This window comes from Chiloscyllium plagiosum, chromosome 13, assembly GCF_004010195.1.
Source record: "Chiloscyllium plagiosum isolate BGI_BamShark_2017 chromosome 13, ASM401019v2, whole genome shotgun sequence".
Taxonomy (NCBI): domain Eukaryota; kingdom Metazoa; phylum Chordata; class Chondrichthyes; order Orectolobiformes; family Hemiscylliidae; genus Chiloscyllium; species Chiloscyllium plagiosum.
The window spans coordinates 40,127,598-40,148,716 of NC_057722.1; the positions used below are offsets into that span (position 1 = coordinate 40,127,598).

At 41.8% G+C, this 21,119-nt stretch overlaps 1 protein-coding gene across 2 annotated transcripts in view; it reads left to right on the forward strand.

The window, feature by feature from the left end:
* Positions 1–763: 763 nt before the first annotated feature.
* The window catches only part of pde6d (phosphodiesterase 6D, cGMP-specific, rod, delta), a 64,338-nt gene continuing 43,982 nt past the window's right edge, over positions 764–21,119 (forward strand). For both annotated transcript variants that reach the window (XM_043702245.1, XM_043702246.1), the window contains exon 1: positions 764–966. In XM_043702245.1, the coding sequence (XP_043558180.1) occupies positions 917–966 (50 nt within the window). In that variant the 5' untranslated portion in view covers positions 764–916. The remainder of the gene's footprint in view (positions 967–21,119) is intronic.

The following is a 21,119-nucleotide window of genomic DNA, read 5'->3' on the forward strand; positions in this document are numbered from 1 at the left end:
GCCAATATTAACCTCTCTATTTATAATAAATAACAGTTCTTGTTTAGGACAGAAACTTGGTCTGTGTTTTCTTTCAGCCTTGGTCTGAAAGTCAGGTAAATTATACTTTTCAAAAAATAACCTTTGGTATGACTCCAGGAAAGCAGGGCTCCATTTACAGTGCTACCCAAGTAGGCCGTAAAAAGTACAAATTATATCAACAGATATAGGGATAGCACTGCAAATGTTATTGACGTAGGAGCCTAATCCTCTTCCTATCAACAATAAATTAATTGCTTGTTCATATTTTCCACTGTTGGACATCCTGGTGACACCATCTCCAATCTCTGACCTAACCAGTAAGACCACTGTCAAGTTTAATACAAGGCAGTGAGATAATTCAATGAGTCACTTCTCCAGTAAAATACCCTCAGTGGAGGACGAAGGTAAAAATGGCACAACACCAGGTTATAGTCCAACAAGTTTGTTTGGAACCTGTTGGGCTATAACCTGGTGTTGTGTCATTTTTAACGTTGTACACCCCATTCCAACCCCAGCACCTCCTAATCATAAATGGAGGACAGTAGCTAAAATCAGTTGCAGTTGCGATTGACAGCAAAATAGACCAATCATCCCCATCTTTGCGGCGGTCCCCGCCTCTCTGGGGTGAGCCCCTCTGATGAATGGCTAATCCGCAGCTATCCCGTATCTGATTGGTCAATCCACATGTCAATCAGAGGGTGGCGCCGGCTGGCGAACCTGATTGGCTACCGGAGGTGGAGGTGGGTTTGGCCGCGGTGGAGCCGAGCGTTGCTGTGGCGATAATCAGCTTGTTGCTCGATTTTACATTTATTGACTTTACAGATATTCCTGTTTTCACATTAATCGCTTTAATCCCTTTGTTCCGATTTATCAGAGAAGGATCGGGAGGACTGCAATGTCTTCGAAGGAAGACAGGGCTAAGGAGATTCTGAAGGGCTTTAAGCTGTATCCTTTACCCGTGTGAAGGTTGGTGTTTTACCCGATTTGTGAGCTGCCTCTCCCCGGGGTAAGTGCGGCTGTGGGCTCGGGGCCTAGGCCTGCAGGCAGCTCTGAACTGCCAGCACCAACCGTCCGAGGATAGTTTGCAGTGTCCCAGGACGCTGAAGGTGACTCCTCAGGACAGGGCCGAGGTGTCTGCACCCGGGTTAATTCCCCAGTCTCACTCTGTGCTGCAAAGGACAGCGATTTAACGCAGTGGCAGCGCTGGCGCCTTATTCTTAACTGTCAGGGCAAATTATCATCTTTTGAGGCAAAAGAAAATCCAAATCATGATATGGGCACGTTTGGGACAAACAATTGAATTTCAGTTCCGTTCAAGATTATTGTTTTCGTACTTAACCCATTGACAATTTGATGAAACGCACAGTTTTTTATTTGGTAAAGTGATGTTTAAATGTTGTCAAGATCGCCCTTGTGTTGGAAGTGACATTTATGATGAGAAATGATGCAGATTGCAAGCCGCTTGACATTGCATACTAAATCAATATATGTCACTCCTAACTAATGACAGTTGAACAGGTTTCCTGATGCAGGCCTTTTGCCCGAAACGTCGATTTTCCTGCTCCTCGGATGCTGCCTGACCTGCTGTGCTTTTCCAGCACCAATCTAGACTCGAATCAGCAGCATTTGCAATACCCACTTTCACCTAGTTGAACAGGTTTTACTGTGTTAAGGAACAAAACAATGGTAGAGGTAGTTCGATTATGATAAGTTTATGAGATATGGCTGCTGAATGGCAGTAGCTAGGTAGCTCTTTCACGAGACAGTACAAACATGATGGGCCAAATGGCATCCTTTTATACTTTAAATTTAATTGATTTCATTATAATAAGGATTCCTTTTATTCATTGATGTAGATGTTAGTGCTGCTGGCAAGGTCGGTATTTGTTGACCATCCCTAATTACCGTTGAGCTGCTATATGATTTAACGATATTGTGGAATTTGAGACATTAATTTTGTTCTCATCAGGTGAGAATTGTTGTGTCCTAATGTTGTTTAATCCCTTGAAAGCTAAATGAGTTCAGTTGCTTGAAACTTATGTATGAAGACATATTGGATGGCCTTGATTTTGTGATTAGCAGTGAGCAAACAGTGTTAGCCTTTCATTACGTTTGGCCACAGATTCTCTAAGGGCTTTTGTACAATTTCTTGCAGTATTTTGAAAGCCATTTTGGTGCAGTGCCCTCAGCTGAAATTTGGGACATGTCTGAACTGGACAAAGAGTGGTGTGTCTAATTAACGAATGGGACTTGTGGATTCTCACTGGAGCATGTATTCTGAATCAGGAAGTGTAGGTTAGAATAGTTAATTAAGTGGTAATTAATGTATAAGGAAAAAGTATGAAATTAAGAGAGATGAGACAAAAAAAAGTTTTTTTGTTTAAATTCACAACAACAAAATCTAAAGGAATGAGAGCTCCACACAGATGGAAGTTAATTTTCAAAGCTAGTAGGTTGTTTGGCAATAATTAAGATGTATTTAAGACATTTAACAAAAAGACATACTCAAATGGTCAAACTCTTAACTGTATACAATCAGTTCATTGGTTATATAACCTAAATTCTGTGTGTTGCACCATTGAGTCTTTAATGCAATTCATTATTGTAATGAAACCTATAGAGGAACAGGGCAGCTCAGACAACTGATTTTGATTTTTCTGATTTTTACATTTAATTGTGTGTATGTGAAGTTGCAGTCCAATTTATGCTTCAGTAATGCTGTTGGAATATTTTTACCTCAAGTTCTAGGCTAACGGATGTTTTTCAGAGGATAGTCTTTTGATAAATTGATTCATTACAGAGCCATCTTTCTTCAGAGTCTTGAATGTGATGCATATCTTTACACGTACTAACAAAAATTGCAAGGGTATGAGGATTAAATAAATTACAATGTAAGCTATCCGGCCCTTTTTTAATTTGCTCCAACATTCAATAAGATCTTAGCTGATCTGATTGTGGCCTCATCTCCACTTGACTCTCTGCACTCAATAATCCTTCAGTCCCTGATCAATCCAAAATTTGTCTAACCATATCATGAGTAAGTGTAAAAGACTCAGTTTACAGTACCTTCAAGGGTCAGAGAATTCCACAATCTCAATAATCCCTGGATGCATAAATTCTTCTCATCTCTATCTTAAAAGGAAGACTTTTAAACTATCTTCCATTTTATGAATGATTTTTGGTGGAAACCACCTGAGCAAGATCTCGCATGGTTCGAAACGATCACCTTGCATTCTTCTAAACAATGGATTTATGCCTAAAAACGTACTGATGATTCAGTTAGAATTAGCAAGTTATTTGGCTATGCTAGGTACTGAAAGATGCCCCTCCTCAATACAAGAAGCATGATCCCGTATGATAACCAGTATTTAAAATTCTATTCCATTAAGAATTTAGAAGGAGAGAGAATTAGAGAGCATCTTGAGTAATAGAGGATGGGTTAGAGAAATCAGTGAAAAAGGAAACGCTGGAAAACATGAAATGTGAACATAAAAATACAGACCTGTACTACTCCCTTCCTAACAGCACTGTGGCTGTCCTGACAACTAAGGAATTGCAACAGTTGAAGAAGTCAGCTCACCACCCCATCTCTAGGAGAATTGGGGATGAGCAATAAATGCTGGCCTAGCCAGCAACACCCACATTCCGTGAAGAAATTTAAAAAAATATGTTTGACTGAAATATGTAGTTGAGCAAACTATCTGGACACTGCTCCCTTTCTCTTATTCATCAGTGTGTTCAGCTAACACTCCAGCATTTCCGATGAAGAGTCACATCAGACTCGAAATGTTAACTCTGTTTCTCTTTCCACAGATGTTGCTCAGACCAGCTGAATTTTTCCAGCATTTCAGTTTTTTAATACTTTGCATTCTAGCTCATTGACTTTGAACCAGAACAAATGGTAGAAGTAAATTCAGTAGTAATTTTGAAAATGTAATTGTATAAATACTAGAAGGGAAAAATGTACAAGATTACAACAACTTGCCTTTAAGAGTTCTTCACAGGAGGCTTATCAAACAAAATACAATATAAAAAAAAAGATATTTGGATAGATGATGAAAATTTCTATCATAGGTATGTTTTAAAGAATATTTTAAAAGAGGTGGACAAGTTTAGGGAGGGAATTTCAGAGCTTATAGCCATGCAACTAATGGCATGGCCATCATTGGTATAGTTAAAATAAAGGATGTTGAAGAAGTCAGAAATAGAGGTGCAGATATTTTGGAACATTGTGAGGCTGTGGAAGATTAGAAATGGTGATCGCGTATGACACAGTTCATGAACAGTCCAGTTTAGCCTCAGATAGTTGCAGGGCAGAAGCATGAAGTTTATGACTCAGGAGTTGACTTTGTGGTACAAGCTGAACAGATGTCTTCATCTTTCCAACCAATGTTTCGTAGCAGGTTAAGAGATCGAAGAAAACATAGTCTCAGACAAATTTTGATTGACTTTTTAAAATACATTTCCATCCAGTCTAGATGGCTTTGGAAGCATTAATGTCTTAGATCAATTTAATCAAAAATGTAGGCGCTGTAACTTTAGATTGACCTTAAAGCTGCATCTATCTCAAGAGGCATTCTCAAGATGGTTGGAATGTAAAAGCAGCGATGTGCTACTGAGACTTTATAAAGCTCTGGTTAGGCCCCATTTAGAATAATGTGTCCAGTTTTGGGCCCCACACCTCAGGAAGGACCTCACGGATGCTCCCTGGAACGGTAGGCCTAACATCCTCAGATGCTGCCTGACCGGTTATGGTTAATTTGATTTATAATACAGTGGAAAAGAAAGTCTCTATTCACTGAGTATTGATGTGTTTGAGGCTGCAGTAGGGGCAGCAAGCTGTGCCTGGAAAGGGAACTCCTGGCATCATCAAGGCAGGAACAGAGCCAGGGACTCTTGATTGCAGTCATGGTAGGCTTGCGGCAGGGACTCCTGATTCCTGGTTCTGGGTGAGGTGGAGTGGAGCTGGGGACTCCTGATTGCAGGGTGAGTGTGGTTCAGTATGGGACTCGGCAGCAAGGTGTCCCCAGCAGGAAAGACATGGCGCCTAAAAAGTGGTGACTGCTATGATGATGGGTCCAGTGTAGATGGCAGTGTGGAGATGGAGGAGGAGTGGCAGTGCAGGTGTTGTGTTGCTGGTGAGCCGGCTCAGGATTCATGGAGGAGATGGCAGAACAAAGATGGACTCTGTCAATTTAACTTTTATTTTATTATTCATCTATTCAAAATGGCACCAGATTGTGGTGATAGTTGAAGCTTTTACTGTATTATTTACTGTGATATTCTCTGTAAAATGCAAGTGACAATAAATCATTCAAATTCATCTCCAAACCCATTTAAAATGAGACCTTTGCTTGCCTGAAGGGAAATGAGAGAACAATCCTACGAAGGAAACACAGAATGCTAATGAAATTTAGCAGATCTGACATTATCTGTGGAGAGAGAAACAGAGTTAATGTTCTTCTTCAGCATTACATCAGACTTGAAGCATTAACTATGTTTCTCTTTGCACAGATGCTATCAGACCTGCTGAGTTTCTCCAGCATTTGGTGTTTGTTTCAGAGTTTCAGCATCTGCAATATTTCTTTTTATTGAAGAATTAGGTGATTTGGTTTCCTGGAGCAGGATGTTGCTGTTGACATATCTATAAATGTGCCATGAGGTTTCAGTGTGGTTTAGATTGCAATAGCATATGTTGCAATCTGAATAAAAGCTCCATTACTTCCTGAAAAGATTTAACAGTCAGTTCCATCAAGTTTAAAACTCAGCAGATATTTTCTGATCTAAAGTGCATTACCAGAATATTTCGACACCAGTAATTATCTTTAGGCATTGGCTGACATTGGTAAAATGATGAACATTTCTGAAATTTGTACTTATATGCATTGTGGAACGAAACACACTGTAGATTGGAACAAAAGCAAAAGTACTGTAAAATCCTATCTTCAGTTTCTATGAAAAATTATCAGCAGATTATTGTGATCTCTGCAGAGAGAAACAGGGTTTATGACCCGGAAATTCTGGTCAGGTTGGAAGCTCTATTTCTGTTTGTGATCATGTAAAAACAATGTAGGTATAGTGAAATGATTTCTACTTTGGAAATTCCTGAAAAAAGCTTGCAGTCAAAAAAAACACACGGAGGCCTATCCAGGAATTCTCACAACAATCAGGGAAGAGGGTCATCATCCAAACCATGCTCCCTTTTCCAGCAATCAGTGTGCTATGCTCTGTGCTTTAAATGTTCACCAGCACAGCCAGACAATTTGACATATACTTTGAAAGAATAAGTGTGAGAGTAGGGAGCAGGGGTAAGTGGATGAGTGTCTAGGCCATTTGTTCCAACTTAGTGGGTTGGAGGGGATATGCATTGGTTGGGTTCCTGGAGGAGGGTAGTGGTTGTCAGGGTGGGGGGTTTTGGAGGGGCTGGAACAAGCTTCATGCCCAGTAGATTGGATTGAATTGGGGAATGTTATGTATGTAGTTGGAGGGATTACTTGCTGACCTTCATGGTCATTTTAACAGTTATTCAGGAGGTAGATTTTAAATAATCCGATTTTTGCTTGGCTAACTATTAAGCTTAAGTGAGTTGGGACCCTCTGTATTTTCTGACATTAGAGGTTATTATGAGGTGCTGTAGACACTGGAATCACACAGCAGAATTTTCAGTTTCCCCGGTAATTCCCTTTGCGTTAGCTACGTCTAGTCTTTCACATAGTCCTGAACTGCAACTCTAGACTGTGCAGCTGTGGTGACTTTCTGACCATTGGAATATCTAAGTCAAATTGATGACCATAACTGGGAACAGGTAGATGTAATAGGTTTCGAGTAAGGTGTGATTAGGAAAATAACAAAAGGAAGTTTTATGGTGAGGTGAAAATTGGGAGAATTTGAATGATAGAAATGTTCATAGAATCCTTGTGGTGTGGAAACAGGCCATTTGGCCCAACAAGTCCACACCGATCCTCCGAAAAGTACCCACCCAGACCCATTCCTCTACTACTCTGCATTTATCCCTGACTAATGCACCTAGCCTGCACATCCCTGAACACAATGGGCAATTTAGCACAGCTAATTCACCTAACCTGCACATCTTGGATTGTGGGGGGGAAATCAGAGCACCTGGAGGAAATTCACACAGACACAGGGAGAATGTGCACACTCCACATGGACAGTCGCCCAAGGCTAGAATCCAACTCATGTCCCTGGCGCTGTGAGGTAGAAGTGCTAGCCACCGTGCCGCCCACTGTTGTCTTCCAGATCCTAAGAGCAGGTATGCTACTGCCTGAAAAAGAAGTGGAACAAGCAAAGAAAAGTGGAGCAGAGATTATATTTTGAAGTTGTTGAACTTTTGCTTAGTCTGGAAGGTTGTAAAGTGCCTAACTGAAAGATGTGTGGCTTTTCCTCCAGCTTTCATTAAGCTTCATTTGAACAGTGCTGTAGGCCTGCTAACCTGCACCACCGACAAAGCAAACTTAAAGCCTGTGGTAGTTTTCAAAAATAGGACCATGCTGAAAATGAAACTCCCTACAGGATCTTGTGTACAACTCCATGACGGTGTATGAATGGATGAGGATGGAGACAAGCTACGCATTGAAAAGGTGTGGAATAATTATTCCAGTAGACACTAAACAATATTCTAGAGTAGAGTGGTGCTGGAAAAGCACAGCAGTTCAGACAGCATCCAAGGAGCAGGAAAATCAACTTTTCAGGCAAAAGCCCTTCATCAGGATCCTGATGAAGGGCTTTTGCCCGAAACGACAATTTTCCTGCTCCTCTGATATTGCCTGAACTGCTGTGCTTTTCCAGCACCACACTCTTGATTGCTTTCTACCCAAACTGCTGTGCTTTTCCAGCACCACTCTAATCTAGAATCTGGTTTCCAGCATCTGCAGTCCTTGTTTTTACCACTGTAAACAATATCTCTTATTCATGGGACATACAACTGCAAAATACTGTTAATTTTTAATATTATTTAAATGAGGAAAGACTGTTAAAAAGCTGCAGCACAGAGGGGTCTGGGGATCCCAGTGCATGGATCACAACAAGCTAGCGTCCAGGTTAAATGGGAATGGGGAAGGCAAATGGAATGTTTGCCTTTATTTCAAAGGGAATGGAGTATAAAAATATGGAGGTTTTGCTGAAATTATGTAAGGCAGTAGTCAGAACACACTGGGAATACTGTGAACAATTTTCGTGCCGCCCTGAGGAAAGATATGTTAATGTTTGAACCAGTGTAGAGAAGGTTCACAGGGTTTATCCCAGGTATGAAGGGATTTCTCTTATAACAAGAGGTTAAGCAGATTATTCTTGTACTCATTAGAGTTTAGCAGAATGAGAGGAAACCTTGTTGAGACATAAGATTCTTATGAGGTTGACCTGGTAGCTGCAGAGAGGTTATTTCCTCTTGTGGGAAAATCTAGAACCATAGACCAAATCATAAGTATATTCAAGGGTGAGATAGATTTCTAACTATTCTAATCTAATCACAGGTTATGGGGTTAAGGCAGGAAGGTGAAGTTGAGGATTATCAGATCAGCCATGATCTAATTGAATGGCAGAGCAGACTTACTGGGCTGAATGGTCCACTTCTGCTCCTATGTCTTATGGTCTTATGGATCCCATATGATCGATGATATGAAGAGGCGCTTACTAAAAACTAACACATACATGGTAGTCAAACCAGGAGGTCTTACATCAAGATTTCAACCTTTGGATATCTGCATCAACAAGCCTTTCAAGGATCATATTTGCACCAAATGAAATAGGTGGATGGTTGATGAAAAACCAAAAGAAGTCCTAAAGATATACAGCATGGAAACAGACCCGTCCGTGCCGACCAGATATCCCAACCCATTCTAGTCCCACCTGCCAGCACCCGGCCCATATCCCTCCAAACCCTTTTTATTCATATACCCATCCAAATGCCTCTTAAATGTTGCAATTGTACCAGCCTCCACCACATCCTTTGGCAGCTCATTCCATACACATACCACCGTCTGCGTGAATCAGGTCTCCTTTGTATCTTTTCCCTCTCACCCGAAACCAATGCCCTCTAGTTCTGGACTCCCTGACCGCAGGGAAAAGACTTTGTCTATTTATCCTATTCATGCCCCTCAATTTTCTAAACTTCTATAACGTCACCTCTCAGCCTCCGACACTGCAGGGAAAACAGCCACAGGCTGTTCAGCCTCTCCCTGTAGCTCAGATCCTCCAACCCTGGCAACATCCTTGTAAATCTTTTCTGAACCCTTTCAAGTTTCACAACACCTTTCCGATAGGAAGAAGACCAGAATTGCATGCAGTATTCCAACAGTGGCCTAACCAATGTCCTGTACAGCCGCAACATGACCCCCCAACTCCTGTACTCAGTACTCTGACCAATAAAGGAAAATGTCGTTCTGCTTAATGTTTTGTATGGTTTAATCATCAAATCATAGGATGCTATTAGTGCCCAGACAGGCAGTAGATCAAAAAAATGTGGAGCATACAATTTAGTGGCTGGAAGGATGATTCTGAAACTAAAATGCCAGAGTAGGATGCTTACAATAATGCCTTAGCTGGGACTTGGAAAGAATTTTAGGAGCTCTTTGCATTCAATATGGAAGCAATGAATTTGATAGGCTTTAAAAACAATTGTTGTGTTTAGAGGTGTCATTGTAGCATTGAGTTATTCAATAAATAATGCTACACAAAGTTAAAACGAATCACCAGTTTTTTTTCACACTTCAAATGTTGACCACCCATTCTGGTCATTTATACCCAATAAATCAATCCTGTTTTTGTTTCTGTTTTTGCAAAGATCTTTTTAGGGCTTCAAAAGTCAACTCATAACATTTATGGTGGCTGTCCACCAGATCTGTTCAGGTCTGCATTCTTTGGACAAAGGGAGAAGATATGAGGGCTATATCAGAGACATGAGCATAGTTGTTTTATTTGTGACTAGAACCAGAGCATTGATGATGGAGATGAGAATATAAGTAAGCATGTCAGATGTTGCAGAAATGGTATGGTGAATGGGGTGGGTAGGTTGGTGGGAAGGAGGAAAGTTTTTGGCTTTTGGTTGTGAGAAAATTGGTGAAATTTAGTTTTTTCAGGGGAGAGAAAGGGATTCAAATTATATTTGGGTTAAGATTCTCAGTTCTATCAGCATTTAGAAAATCTATGCAACCGTACAGTAGTGTTGACAGGATTTATCACATCATAGAATTATGTCATAGAATCCCTACAGTGTGGAAACAGGCCATTCAGCTCAACAAGTCCTCACTGACTCTCAAAAGAGCATTCCACCCAGACTCAGCACCTACTCTATCCCAATGACCCTGCATTTCCTATAACTAATCCACCTAACCTACATATCATTGGACACTCTGAATAATTTAGCGTGGTCAATTTGTACATCTCTATGACTCTATAACTTGCATGTCTTTGGAATTAAGGGAGGAAGCCAGAGCACCCGGAAGAAACCTACACTGACACAGGGAGAATGTGCTAACTTCACAGAGACAGCCACCCAAGGCTGGTGCTGTGAGGCAGAACTGCTAACTATTGAGCCACCACGCTGCCCCTTTTTGAGTGTGGTGAGGGAAATGTGACCATCAATATGTAGCACCACTAAGATAGGGATTGGAGCTGAATGTATGAAAAGGAGCTTTCAGGATCTCTGCGTTTGGGGACTACTTAATGTGGACTAAGTATTTTAAAGTGTTTAGGGTGAGGCAATCCAGTGACTTGAGTAATGCCCTAGAACACAGATTTGAATCTTGCTACAGACGGTGGTGGAATTTGAATCAAAAATATATCAGGAATTAAATATCTAGTGATGACCATGAAGTCATTGTTGATTGTCCATCTGGTTCGCTAATGTCCTTTTGAGACAGATATCAGCTTTTGTTCCTTGTTTTGCCAGACCTGCAGTAATGTAATTGACTCTGAAATGTCCTCAGAAATGGCCTAGCAAGTCAGCCAGTTGTATCTAACCGCTGCAGCATCTCAAAGGAATGAAACTGAATGGACCACCTGACGTCACTCTCTAAGCCCGTCAACCTGCAACGTCCTCCTTACTAATCTTTGGGACCTAGTCCAAAGTTGGGAGAGCTGACTCAATAACCTAGTCAAGCAACAGCTAGACACCGTAATACTCGTGAATCATATTTTACAGAAAATGTTGCAGACATCACTTCTTCATTCCTGTCTCACTAGCAAGACAAACCCAGTAGAAATGGTGGCTCAGTGTTATACAATTGGAAGCGAGTTGCTCTGGGAGTCCGTTATATTGATAATGGAATCAGTGTATCCTAGAAGTGTCATGGCATTAGGTCAAACATGGGAATTACTAATTAACATACATCATAACTTAAGGATGATGAATCAGTACTCCTCCATGTTGAAGGAATCGCAGAGTGGCAAGAATGCAGAATGTACTCTGGGTAGGGGACTTTGATGTCTATCATCAAGAATGGCTCAGCAATACCATTACTGACCAAACTAGTCCATTGCTAAAGACCATTGCTGCTAGAATGGGTCTGGGCCAGGTGGTGGGAGTACCAATAAGAGAGAAAAGCATACTTGACCACCTCAGTAATTTTGGATTAGTGGTGCTGGAAGAGCACAGCAGTTCAGGCAGCATCCAAGGAGCAGCGAAATCGACGTTTCGGGCAAAAGCCCCTGAAATGTCGATTTCGCTGCTTCTTGGATGCTGCCTGAACTGCTGTGCTCTTCCAGCACCACTAATTCAGAATCTGGTTTCCAGCATCTGCAGTCATTGTTTTTACCTCATCAATAATTTGCCTTTTGCAGACACATCTGTTCATGACAGTATCAATAAGAATGACCACTGCATAGTACTTGTGAAGATAAAATAATCTTCAAATTAAAAACACCCTCCATTGTGTTAGGTGGTACTACCACTGTACTAAATTGAATCGATTTCAAACAGATCTGGCAGCTCAAGATCGGGCAGCCATGAGGTGCTTAATGCCATCAGTAGCAGAAGATTTGTATTTTAACACAGTCTGCAACCTTATGTCCCATGTGCCCCCAACTCTACTATTATCATCAAACCAGAGGATCATCCTTGGTTAAATGAAGAGTGTTAGGAGGGCATGTTAGGTGCAGCCTAGGCATACCTAAAAATGAGTTGATAACTGGTGAAGCTATAACACAGGACTAATTGTGTGCCAGATAAAACAAGCAGTAAGGGGCCAACAGAACTAGGTGGTTCCACAACTAATGAATCAAATCCCAGTTGTGAATCAGAGTGGCCAATTTAAGGAACTTATTGGAGCAGGAGACTGTACAGATTTCATCCTGGAACTTCTTCCCTAATAGCATTGTGGGTGTACCTGCACCAAATATACTGCAGCTAATCTAGCTTTTGACCCAGTGTTACATTGTTACCTTTTTGAGAACACTTGGTGCTATCACATATTCCTTCTATCTTCTAACTCTTAAAGATACAGTACACCCACATCTTCATAACACTAGCCTAGGGCAATAAATGCTTGCCCAACTGGTCAAACCCACATCCTATGAATGAACGATTTGGAGATGCTGTTGTTGGACTGGGGTGTACAAAGTTAAAAATCACACAACACCAGGTTATAGTCCAACAGGTTTAATTGGAAGCACACTAGCTTTCGGAGCGTCACTCCTTCGTCAGGTGGTAGTGATGAAGGAGCGACGCTCTGAAAGCTAGTGTGTTTCCTATGAATGAATGAATTTTAAATATATAATACCTGAGCATTATGCTCAAAAGAGGTTTGAGAAGTTCAGAATTGGTCATTGGTGTGCCTGCAGCATCTCAGAAGCAAAATCACATTAACAATTGGGTCACCTGCAAATATTTGTGTAGTAGAATAGTATAAGGGTAGAAAAATGTGGGTGAATACAGCCTTAATTTCAACATTTTAATGGAATGTGTGTTATATTGACAAACATGACCAGAAAGTGTCTCATGAAGAGTATGCACAATCCTGTATACATGTTACTTGAACTCCAGATGCCTGATAGTTTAGATTTTACAGGAATGTTAAATGGATGATTTCCGGGAAGTTGGTGATCTTGTGTATTAATAGGAGGCAGAAGTTAATTGGAAGTTCCCTGATTGGATGAGGGAGTCCTGTCTGACAGATGTAAACAGGAGTTCTGCTCGCTCTAGGATCTGGCTCTGAGCTAGCTTGGTCAATGTCATGTATTACGCAACTATAAGAAAAGGGCGGCTTGGTGATGGGATACCAGCCTTCTTGGAGCTAATTCAGTGACGACAAGAGAAAACACATCCCTGAAGAGATTCACTCACAACAGTAGTCTTTGAGTTGATGTAAGCATTTCTGGCATCATCCTGCAATTTGGTAAGCTTGACTTGTTCGATCCTGCTGTCGAAGATTGGGCCCAGTACGTGGAAAGAATGCATTATTTTTCTGGGCAATTGACATTGGGGCAGACAAAAACAATGAGGAATTCTCCTGACAGCTTGTGGACCCACAGCTTTTTTGCATATTAGGGATCAAACTTTTCTGGAGGAGCCAGATACTAAGATCTTTCAATAATTGCCAGATTTAGCTAAGCAATTATACAACCCAAGCCTTCTGTAATTCTGAAATACTATCGATTTTTCTCAGAGTTCGAGAATCAAGGGAATCAGTGTTGGGAATTTTGACGAGGTTAAGAAGACTGGCAGAGGCATGTGATTTTGGCTTAACCCTAAGGGAGATGCTGAGAGACCGTTGTTATGTGGGATTTATGATGTAACCATGCAAAAGCACTTACTAGCTGAAGTTACTAGTTGAAGTCTAATTAGACTTCAAACAGGTGCTACAACTGCCTTTGTCATTAGAAAATGAGGCAAGTAGAGCTTATGAATTACAGAAGTGGGTACCCTAGTCAGTCTGACTGAGCTTGGGAGAAGCCAATTGGATAGCCTCACTCAGGACAAATTGCAAACAGAGGGACTCTGGATCTGCCCACAATAAAACCCTCAAACCAAAAACAAGCCTCGGCATAATGGTTAAAATTTTCTTGAAGATCCAGTCTGGCAGGCTTTTGTAGTTGCTGCTAGAATGTGGGCTCGAGACAGCAAAAGAGGCCCATTAGGCCTGAACTGAATAAGGGAACTCATAGGCCAGAATTGAAGTGAGTGCACACCTTGGAACGTCCATCCATAGCTGGTTTGGAATAGTTAAATTGCTTAGCAACATGCAAATCAGAACCAATCAAAATATATGTTTGGTTAAATGGTCACTCAGTTTGAATGGAGATTGGTGTGGTTGTAACAGTGATTGCAGAATCAGTCTTTGCCAAAATTCACTCTAGACTCCAACCCTTAAGACTTTGGCCAACCTGAGAACCTATACTGGGGAACCCCTGCAGATTAAGGATAAAGCTTTGGTTCCAGTCTCTTAAGACAAACAGCTGGTTCAGTTACTATTGATTATAGTAATAGGCTGGGGCCCAAGCTTGATGGGGTGAAATTAGTTGAAAAATATTCAACTTCAACATTTTTTGATTAGAAAATGGCTGCCTGAGTGAAGTCCTAATTAAATATCTAGATGTTTTTTCAGGAAGGTCGAGGGACTATCAAAGGGACCAAGACCACCTTACATGTTGATCAGGAAGCAATTCCCTGATTCTGTAAAGCCTGCCTGTTGCCATTTGCCTTACATGCAAAAGAAGAGGCAGAAATCAGAAGGCTGGAAAGCGAAGGAATCATCAGATCAGTCCACTTTGTGGAATGGGCAGCACCAGTTGTAGCAATTGGGAAGCCCGATGGGTTGGTTTGTCTTTTGTGGGGATTTCAATCAAATGCTTGTAAGCCACATTTTGCAGTTGGATAAATACCCAGACTCTCGCGGAAACAGCTTATATATGCAAAACTGGCAGGGGGGAGCTGTCCTTTATGAAGCTGGACATGAGCCATATGTACCTGCAGTTGCATTGAAATGAGGATTCCCAGAAGTATGCTGCAACTAATACCCATAGGGTTTGTACCAGTATATGTGACTGCCTTTTGGGGGAATCATCAGCCTGTGCTATTTTCCAGCGGGATGATAGAAATCATTTTACAGGGTCGACCCTAGGTCGCTATTTATCTGGATGATCTGCTAATAACTGGAAAGACAACTCCAATAAAGAGCACTTGGAGAGCTTGGACATAGTGCTTATAGATTTCTCCAAGGCAGGTGTACACCTTCGGGAAAAATGTGACCTACTTGGGCTACAGAGTCGAGAAGACTTGAGTTACACCCATTGGATGATAAAGTGAGAATAATCAAAGGTGCCCCAGCTCCAACATCTGTACCGGAGCTTAGGTCTTTCCCTGGGTTGGTGAATTATTATGGAAAATTCACATGTAAATTGATCCCATCCTGGCATCCCCACACCTGCTATGTAGCTTTTAGGGAAGGGAAGAAGTATCTATTGTTGTCTAAGGTGTTGGTACTTTGCGATCCCAAGTGAGATCCCAAGTGTGACCCAGTGGAGAGGCACACCCGAGAGCTTATGTTCCCCAGACTTTGGCTGATGCCAGATGAAAATACACTCAGATTATATCTGGTCAGTATGGACGGGTTGGACCAAGGGGTGTTTCCGTGCTGTACCTCTCTAAGACTGTATAAAGAAGTAAAGTTTAGCAGTCATCTTTCTTTTTAACCATCATGGACATAAATTTGTGATAGTAACAGACCACAAATCCTTGCGAGGTCTACTCAAAGAGGAAGGCCTGTGCTGCTCACAGCTTCAGGTCAAATTCAGCAGTAGAATCTTATTCTAAGTGTGTACGATTACAAGATGAAATACCATCTGGGAGGCTAAGTAGCAAAATCAGATGCTGGTGGTGCTGCCATTAGAAGAGTCTGTTCTGATTTTAAGCTTTCTAGACACCCTTCTGGTCACTGCTGACAATATTGAACTGTGGACACAATAAGATCCCATCCTGGCAAAACTAAAACGGCTGTGTGATGAGGGAAACAAAAAGACAATCACAAGCAGAATTGAAACCTTTCTAGACCCAGCAACATGAGATCACCGTAGAAGACGGCATATTACTATGGGGAGCAAGAATGATTGCACCAAGCAAAGCTCGCAGCCAGACACTGGCCGAACCCTTCCAGGACCTCCAGTGTTTTCCAAAATGAAAGTGTTATGTCCAGTGGCCAGGATTATATCCAGGCATAGCTGTGTTGGTGGGGCAGCACCCAGAGTGTCAACATAAATTATGGCCAGCAACTCCCCTACATTCATGGGAATGGCTGGGTAAAATCTGCTTTCGGTTACACATCAACTATGCCTGGCCTTTCATGGGCTCAGTGTCCATAATCATTTTGGACGCCCAATCAATGAGGTTGGACATGCATAGGGTTCACTTGTCATACACTGGGTCAATGACTGAAAAGCTGCGAGCATCCTTTGCAATACGTGGACTCCCGGAAATGTTAGTTACAGACAACAGGCCACCACTTAACGGCAGGGAACTTGAGTATTTCCTAAACTTGAATGGCATTCGAAATATAAAGACAGCTCCCTACCATCCATCGTTCAATGGTCTGGCAAAAAAAGCTATCCAAACTTTGAAGGTAGGCTTAAAGAAACAGCCTACAGCTTGACTTGATACAAAACTGTCTCAGTTCCAGTTTGATTATAGGACTACCCTTCACACAATTACAGTGATAGCTCCAGCAGAGTTGCTATTGAGGAGAAGACTCCACACCAGGTTAAATGTAATCTTCCTGGAGCAGGCAGGAGGGTAAAATGGCATCAGACATGCCAGTGCTGGATGCAAGACTCCTCTAAGTGAGAGAGGCAGTTTACTTTAGCGGACGAAGTTTGGAATCATGGGAATGGTCCTGCATGGGAAAGAGGCATGATCGACGCAAGGAAACGTCCTGTGGCATACAAAGTTCGGGCAGGAGAGGTGATCTTGAACAAGCACATGAACCACCTAAAAGCTACAACTTCTCAAATGGGGCAGGAGCAAAATATACTCAGTCCCTCAGAACACCCAGCAAGGCTTTCAGAGGCCGCGGGTTCTTCCCTGCCACCTTGTGTCAAAGAAACCTCGAGGATGAGATGGACATGGTGGATGTCACAGCTTCAGTGCTTCTTCTGAAATGCTTTCGATGCAAGGAAAAAGAACAGGCCAGTGTCCCTTAGAGGGGAGGGATGTCCTGATTGGAATGAGGTCAGCCAGGTGGATCTCATTGAATATGAGTTCCCTGATTCGGGCCTGTTAATCTGGCTGACAGATATACACAGGAGTGTTAGAGGTTCTGCTCACTCTAGGATCCAGCTTTGAGCGAGCTGCGTCAGTATAATGTTTTATGCACCTATAAATAAAGGGTGACTTGGTGCCAGGATACTGCCCTTGTGGACTTATTTCAAATCCTTTTAAGAAGTTTGTAGTTTCAACTGCATCACTTTCATTTCTTCTAAATTTTGGGAATATAACCAGAATTGTAGGAGGGCAATTCTCTTATCACAGGCAATAGTCTAGTGAACGCAAAAGCAAAATACTGGAAAAGCATTAAAAAAAAGAAAAGGCTGTAAATAATCAGCACTCCTGTAGTAACAGGAGAAGGAAACCAGCCAGGATTTTATAGGGCTCTAGGGGGCATGTTCTGAGGTCAGTAGAGCGTACATAGAACAGTTCAGCACAGTACAGGCCCTTCACCCCACGATATTGTGCCTAGTGTTTATCTTAATCTCAGATCAACATAATCTACACACCCCTCAATTTATTGTCGTCCATGTGCTTGTCCAACAGTCGCTTAAGTGTCCCTAATGTCTCCGACTCTACTACTGCTGCTGGCAGTGCATTCCATGCACTCACCACTCTTTGCATAAAGAACCTACCTCTGACATCTCCCCTATACCTTCCTCCAATAACCTTAAAATTATGACACCTCATGACAGCCATTTCTGCCCTGGGGAAAAGTCTCTGGCTACCTACTCTATCTATGCCTCTCAATATCTTGTACACCTCTATCAAGTCACTTCTCTTCCTCCTCCTCTCTGGTGTGAAAAGCCCAGCTTACCCAACCTCTCTTCATAAGACAAGCCCTCCAATCCAGACAGCATCCTGGTAAATCTACTCTGCATCCTGTCTAAAGCATCTACAACCTTCCTATAATGAGGTGACCAGAACTGGATACAATATTCTAAGTATGGTCTAACCAGGGTTTTGTAGAGTTACAGCAAAACCTTGTGGTTCTTAAACTCAAACCCCCGTTAATGAAAACCAAAACACCATACACCTCCTTAACAACCCTCTCAACTTGGGTGATAATTTTGAGGGATCTATTTACATGGACCCCAAGATCCAATTTTCCTCCACACTGCCAAGAATCCTGTCTTTAACCCTGTATTTGGCATTCAAATTTGACCTTCCAAAATGAATCACTTCACATTTATCCCAGGTTGAACTCCATCTGCCACTTCTCAGCCTAGCTCTGCATCCTCTCAATGTCTTGTTGTAGCCTGTAACAGCCCTCAACATTATCTACAACACCACCGACCCTAGTGTCATCGGCAAACGTACTCACCCATCCTTCCATTTCTTCATCCAAGTCATTTATAAAAACTAGAAAAAGCAGAGGCCCAAGCCGAAACTTGCATTGGATAGTATGAGACCCACAGGTGGCCAAATAAGGACTGTGGGAGTCCCTCACACCCCTGCTACTGGTATACAAGTATATTCATCAGATTGGGAGACCACTAACAATGCTTTAATGGTTTTCCTGTGGGCTCGGTAAAGGGTGCTTTCAAGCAAACACCCTGTGGCACATGGATGTCCCTGTCCTGCTGAAACATGTACACTTATCAGGTTGTGCTTGATTGGCCCTGGAAATTCCAATCTGGCATATCTGGGGCTCTTCCATTATGTTTGACCTGATTAAAGGGCATTCACCTCCCACCTATTCCCTGCCTGCAAAATGCTAATTTTGTAGAAAGGCATCAGATCCTGAGCAGTGGCCAATCACTCCCAGTGGTGTTGCTGGAACAAAAACTGCAAGCCTTCCTGCTGAACATGAATCTACCTGAGACTTCCATGATTACCCAAGGCTGAGGTTGCCTCAGTTTTTGTCATCCTATACAATCCCAGCCAGAATTGATATTTTCGTTCATTGGCCTTTCACCCTGTATTGAATCTTTGTTGCATTCTCTGCAGGGCCACTACATACTTTGTTATCTAAAGACAGAGTACTTCTGATATGCGATCATGAATGCCTCGTGTCATTGTACCAAGATTTCTGTATCATTACCTGAGTAACAAAAGCTAACATATCGTTTATTTTTCCTAATTGCTTGTGGTATCTGCATGTTAAGTTCCGAGGATTCATGTACATGGACACTCAGGTTCATCTGAATGCACGCATTTATCGATTTCTCACCATTAAAAAAAGTTTTGCTTTTTTTTAACATATTTACTACTAAGAAAATATTTTCATATGGCATCACATTGTATTCTATTTTGTATATTCATGCTCATTCAGTAAACCTGACTGACTGACTGTGCATCCTTATTACAGTCTTCTTGCATCCTTCTCACTCCTTACTTTCCTACCTAACTTTACAAAGACAGTTCAGGGATCTAGAGAAACAGTGGCGAGGTAGAGCTAGGGAGGGGTGACCTTATAGAGTCTTATAAAATCATGAGGATAATGGATAGGATAAGTAGACAAAGTCTTTTCCCTGGGGTGGGAGAGTCCATAACTAGAGGGCATAGGTTCAGAGTGAGAGGGGAAAGATATAAAAGAGACCAAAGGGGCACCTTTTTCACACAGAGGGTGGTACATGTATGGAATGAGCTGACAGAGGAAGTGGTGGAGGCTAGTACAATTGCAACATTTAAAAGGCATCTGGATGGGTATACGAACAGGAAGGGTTTGGACAGATATGGGCCAGGTACTGGCAGAAAGGACTAGATTGAGATATCTGGTCGGCATGGACGAGTTGGACCGAAGGGTCTGTTTCCATGCTGTACATCTCCATGACTCTGACTGTATTCTTACCAGAAATGTGGAAATTGTTCCTGAGAGGGAAGGAGAGAAGTATACAATAGAAGTGTACCAAAGATATATCCTTATGTAATTCCAGGGCAAAGATGTGAGAGTGGAAAGAAAAGTTTTATTTTTGGAGATCAATCAACATGGTTGAGTAGATGTGGAACCAACTGAGGTAGTACCACTCAGCTAGATAGTGGAAGTAAGGCACAGGAGAAGGATAGTGTGATCAACTGGGGTTGCATAGACGCTTAAAGCAGTGACTTGTTCCCACTGTGACTCCAAATTGAGGCGTGAAAAAGCCACTCGTCATTTTGACTTGAAAATATATTGTTGTTCTTTCAGTGTCACTGGGTCAAAAACCTGGTATTCCCTCCCTAACAGTATCGTATACTTGCACATCGTTCTGCTAGAGCATATGTTTTGTTATCGCAAATTCGCAAAAATGCAATTGACGAATTGGGGACACTGTTTTTAAAGTGTGCTCTTTTAAAACGTGTTGTGTGGAACGTGATTACATCGCCAACACTTTAAGTGCTGTTTCTAAAGTGCAATCTTTCTATTACACAGGGTTGTAGAAGAATGTAACCATTGCATTATGGAATTACTGTACATCAAACTAACTGCAGTTCAAGAAGGCAACTCATTACCAGCTTCTCAAGGTCAATTAGGGATGGCCAATAAATGAAGCCCCAAAAGCATGCCCACATCCCATGATCAAATAATTTTTTACAAGTTGCAATCCCTCTGTGAGAACTGTAAGAGTGGAATCAAGCCAACTAGAGGAGGAATAAAGATGTTCTAACTTGGTGAGAGCTCCATGACTCCCAGTGCTATCTCCAAGCTCAGTCATGTGACAGATGCAAACCCTGATTTTTAAATTTAAACATGTAATTGTAGGAAGATTGGTATTACTTTTGGGAAGTGTTCAAAGACTTTGAAAAGGAAAGCGAGATTAGCAGTGAAGTTGTAGGTTTTCAAGAACAACGGGGTTAAGTGTGGGTATTTTGAGCAGAGTGATTATAGCAGTTTTGAAAAAGAAGGCAACAGTACCTGAGGAAAGTAATCAATTTGTGGTGTAAATCAGTATGGGGCTTGGGAGAG